The following is a 4,841-nucleotide window of genomic DNA, read 5'->3' on the forward strand; positions in this document are numbered from 1 at the left end:
GTGTGTTGGAAGTGTTCAGTCGTGGTTATGTTCAAACGTTTTGCTCAGAAAGCATTGCACCGCAATGGTGCGCGAGGAAACATTAGTTACCTAATTATATCTTCTGGGTTCAGGTTCTGGGTGGAGGAAGAAGGGTGGAGCCTGAAAGAGAAAAATCATATCAATACAAAATATAGTTTATTTTTTATATTATTATAGTTGTGCACAGTTTTAAGATCAGAGGCTACAGTCTAACAGCATTCCGCACGTTTAACTCCCACACCATGGTCCTATCATCTACAAGAACTCCGGTCACTGAGGGTCTTTTCTGAAAGTGCAGGTGATCATGGACTAAGTAAGTATTTCCAACCACGATTTGGAAAGTTTAGCAGTTTTCTGGAATTAAGCATTTATCTGTATTGTCCTCATTGCTGCTGCTGATGCTGATGCTGCTGATGTTGATGATGGAGGTGGTGGTGGTGGATATGGTTTAATGTATTAATTTATCTGTCAGTCTCATTGTAAACTTTTGAGGTTGATTAAAAGATCTAAAAAATATTTAACAAAATGTTTCAAAAGTTTGAAACCTTGGACCAATGAATGTGTAAAAACAAGTGCAAATTAACCTTCAAAGAGACATTCTGGGTGCAGATCGAGCTCTTGATGCACCTTTTGAAAACCAGGCATCTTTCCTTCTGCCGCAAAAAGCTCCGAGCGCGTGCACTGCATTAGATATTTAGCCCAAAGTCTGAAATAGTGTTGAAAAAAAAAAGCAGTTTGTAGAGTAACAGGGTGTGGGGTAACAGGGTGTGGGGTAACAGGGTGTAGGACACGATGGCACCAACAGTGCGCTCCGGCTGAACCGTGTGCCAAATACGCGCTCACGTGCACGCGCACGCGTCGTTCCTTTTTTTTGTTGTTGCTCGGAACGGAGTCGGGGTACGTGTCGCGCGAGCCCACGCCTTTAACACGTCTGGAAGTCGATCAGGCTGCGGTTTCGGGTCGCGCGCACTGGCCGCGGTCTCCAGTGCTCTCCGTGCCCTCCCTGGAATGACGTCCCATCGGATCGTCACGTGTCCGCGAGACAGCCACGTGGATTAACAAAACAGCTCTTGCCCCCCGTAACGGTTTCAGGGTGTGTGTGTTTTTTTATGCCCCTCCTCACTTCTTCTCTCTTTCACGTTAACTGATCCTATAAGCGAGCACATTAACCGAAAAAAAGAGAAAGAACTTTCTCGCCTTCTAATCCTCGAGGGATCATCCGCGAGGCCGTGCACGCGCACAATCCGCTTTATAAAGAGTCTGGACTCAGATGCGTGACTTCAGTCTCAGTCTCACTTAGACACCGGAACCTACAGCAGAACCGCACACACCAGAGTTTCCTGATTCACTGACAAATCTTAAAATATATTACTAAAAATAACATTGTTTTTTTTCATTCCTGAAGACATGATGGCTTCAAAGATGAAGGAACGCAAGGTAAGAAGGCGCTCAGGCATTTGCGCGCGCACGGCTTATAACCGAGTATGCGCATTTTGCGCACATTTATTTGTTTGTTTATTTATTTACTTGTCTATCTATCTGTCTATCCAACTTACCAAATACGTCTATTTTTCTGATCTGTTTTTGTCGGACATTAAATCAAATCTAATGATGGTTCTTATTAGGGTTCCTTCAAAACTATTCATGTTTCTAAAGCGAGGCATCTAATAGAGAGATCTAAGAAGGAAACTTTTCCCATGCATTCTTCTATTTTTTTTATGTATTTATTTATTTATTTATGTTTTACCAAAATGTAACTTATTAAAAGCGAATTAAAACTGCGGCAAAAAAAAGCGTCCCAAAATGCGCGTTTTTGTCCCCGGCGCGTGCGTGAGCTGTGGTTGCTCATTTATAGCATAAACACGTGCACACGTTCAAAAATATATATGCGCCTTATATTGATATAATGTTATATGCATATAATATAAATGTACATGTTTGAAAATCGCGTGTGTAACAGTACGGGCGCAAGCGCATGCGCAAACATTATACCCAAATAAAGACTTTTGTGATTATTAAAGCAGAAATCGGTGCATTCGAGTAATGATGGGTTTTTAAAACAGTTCTGATTTTTTTCGTAAAATGGTTCAGCATTGTTTCACTTGTAAATAAAAAATCTCTATAAATCAGCTGGCCATTTATTTAGACCCATTTATAGATGAGATTTAAGTTTTTATTCATTAAATAACAAGAAATACAAGAAAAAGTCTCAGATGTTCTTTCAATAAAATAATGTGACACTGAAATATAAAATAAATAGTATATTATTACTTCAATGTTGATCACTGAGTGATATCATTTAAGTGTAATTTTTGGTTTTTCATTTTATGACGTAATAAACATCAAACCACTGAACCTCGATTGTTTCTGTCACATTTCAAAACAATCAATCAATCTATTAATCCCACATTGGATTCCAGACACTTTCCCTCTGGGATAAATAACGTGATTGTGCTTTCTGGCTATTGTTTGTTGTATATATCAACTATAACCACAATAAAACGCAAAGCTGTTTAGGCGATATTTTTTACTAATCTACCTGTTTTTTTCATGCAGAGAACTCCGGTCTCACACAAGGTGATCGAGAAGAGGAGGAGAGATCGCATCAACAGATGTCTGAACGAGCTCGGCAAAACCGTCCCCATGGCCCTGGCCAAACAGGTACCTCACAATCAGTGCACATTACTGGGGCAATAAGTTGTACATGAAAAAAAATAAAAAATGTATTATCCAATTATCCATCCAACCATTTATCCATCCATCCATCCATCCATCCATCCATCCATCCATCCACTCACCCAATTCATCCATCCATCCAACCATCCAGCCAGCCAGCCATCCAAACACCCACCAAAACAATCTATCCTTCCATCCAAACACTCACCCACCCATCCATCCATCCATCCATCTATCCAACCATCCAAACACCCACCAAAACAATCCATCCTTCAATCCAAACACTCACCCACCCATCTGTCGTCCATCCGTCCATCCATCCATCCATCCATCCATCCATCCATCCATCCATCCATCCATCTTCTTCTTCTTCTTCTTTCGGCTGCTCCCATTAGGGGTCGCCACAGCGGATCATCCATCCATCCATCCATCTATCAAATACTAAATGATCATGTACTGTAGGTATGGAATGAATTATCCATAACTGTAGTATATTAGTGAGACCATGTTTTTATTCACAAGCCAGACGTCCTTATTTCTTCTCGTTCTTGTCTTTAACAAGCTCTTCTCTTATCTCATGGTACAGAATTGTGGCAAGCTGGAGAAAGCAGAGATTTTGGAGATGACTGTACAATACCTGCGTGCTCTGCACTCAGCAGACTTTCCTCGAGGAAGAGATAAAGGTGCTCATATCTCAGCTGGCTTCATGTTCTTTTGCATTATCCGGGGGGGGGGGGACATAGGGACCAGATTGGGGTTTTAAATGACCATTAATGCTTAAAAGACCATCAGAACATCATCTATCGAAAATGATTGGCATGTTTTGTGCAATATATTACATCTAATATAATTAATATAAAAAGGAAAGCAATAGAAATGACTCGATCTTGTAGATCCTGTAGATCTGTTTTGACCAGTTCATTAAATGCGTTTCTTCTAATCGACCCTGTAGGTGAACTCCTGAGCGAATTCGCGAACTATTTCCATTACGGCTATCACGAGTGCATGAAGAACCTGGTGCACTACTTGACCACGGTGGAAAGAACAGAAACCAAAGACAACAAGTACGCACGCATCCTGGCCTTCCTGCAGTCCAAGGTGGTCTCGGAACCCGTGTTCGGGTCACGCTACGAGTCTGTTTTTACCTCGCCGGAACCTGTAGACTTCCTGTGTCAGCTGCGTTCTCCACCCGAGTGCCACCAGAACCCCAGCGAGCCCGTGTTCCAGCAGAGCCACAGCGGGCATTTATCCTGGCACGGCTCTGCGCTCTCCTACCCTCAGCAGCACGGACTGGACCATCACCATTACATGAACTTCATGAGCCACTCACACAGTTTACACACGGCGCCCCACGTCGCGCTCTAGATCACGTGGTTGGATGTTGTATTTTGTGTTTAATTTATATGTGCAAATCTACATATTCAAATATAATAAACATGTTTTTGTAAAAAAAAAATGGTTTGTTTTGGGGTAAATATGTGGAAACACTTTTGTGTTTTTTTAAAACACATTCATGTTCACATTCATAGTATTGTTTCTTTGCAACAAATTAAGTGATAGAACAGTTTAAAGATTTATTTCAATCAAACAAATGCATCAATGTTCAGCAAAGGTGGAAGTTATGATGTAGAAATACTTCTATACTGTTCTAGATTTTTCTGGAATCGGTATTTTACTTCACTATTTATTTTTCGGACAACCATATACTTTCACTTATTTTTACACAAATATTTGTACTTTCCACTTCTTACATTTTCATGATCAATGTTTTTTCTTCTCACTGCGCCGTTTTTAGACAATCAACTGATTTCTTGTAATTGCGCAGACGTAGACTAGTTTCTGAAGCTCACAATGAGCAGACAGAGAGCAGTAAGAAGTCTGGGGTTAACGTGGATGAGACAGAGGGAATCAGTGATGAGAACATGACTGAGAACAGACACATTCCTGATCATCATCATCACCATCATCATCATCATCATCATCATCATCTTTTCTCTGCTTGTGTTCTACATGGTGGATCTTCAGTCTGGATACATTCATTAGGTAACAAACTTTAACATTCGTTTTGTATTTATATATTAATTATGGCTGTCAAAATGAACACAAATTAATTTTAACGGCATTCATCTTATTAACGTGGCATT

General features: G+C 40.5%; 1 protein-coding gene across 2 annotated transcripts; it reads left to right on the forward strand.

The window, feature by feature from the left end:
- Positions 1 to 812: 812 nt before the first annotated feature.
- On the forward strand, positions 813 to 4,123 carry helt (helt bHLH transcription factor). 2 transcript variants are annotated; one of them, XM_046842468.1, is made up of 5 exons: positions 813 to 1,114; positions 1,427 to 1,458; positions 2,578 to 2,682; positions 3,284 to 3,380; positions 3,650 to 4,123. In XM_046842468.1, exons 2-5 carry the CDS (start codon positions 1,429 to 1,431, stop codon positions 4,060 to 4,062), a joined length of 645 nt encoding a protein of 214 aa, XP_046698424.1. In that variant the 5' UTR covers positions 813 to 1,114; positions 1,427 to 1,428; the 3' UTR covers positions 4,063 to 4,123. The 2 variants fall into 2 exon arrangements, with proteins under 2 accessions (XP_046698424.1, XP_046698423.1); XM_046842467.1 differs by lacking the exon at positions 813 to 1,114 and having other exon boundaries at positions 1,121 to 1,458.
- The last annotated feature ends 718 nt before the right edge of the window (positions 4,124 to 4,841 follow it).

The sequence above is a fragment of the Silurus meridionalis genome, chromosome 28 (genome assembly GCF_014805685.1).
Source record: "Silurus meridionalis isolate SWU-2019-XX chromosome 28, ASM1480568v1, whole genome shotgun sequence".
In the NCBI taxonomy this organism is placed as follows: Eukaryota; Metazoa; Chordata; class Actinopteri; order Siluriformes; family Siluridae; genus Silurus; species Silurus meridionalis.

What these genes read in the sequence shown, in the direction of transcription:
- helt (XM_046842468.1), top strand. Translation starts at nt 1,429, where the DNA reads ATGATGGCTTCAAAGATGAAGGAACGCAAG. An exon ending in CAAAGATGAAGGAACGCAAG is followed by an intron (nt 1,459 to 2,577) that starts GTAAGAAGGCGC and finishes TTTTTCATGCAG; the next exon opens with AGAACTCCGGTCTCACACAA. An exon ending in TCCTCGAGGAAGAGATAAAG is followed by an intron (nt 3,381 to 3,649) that starts GTGCTCATATCT and finishes TCGACCCTGTAG; the next exon opens with GTGAACTCCTGAGCGAATTC.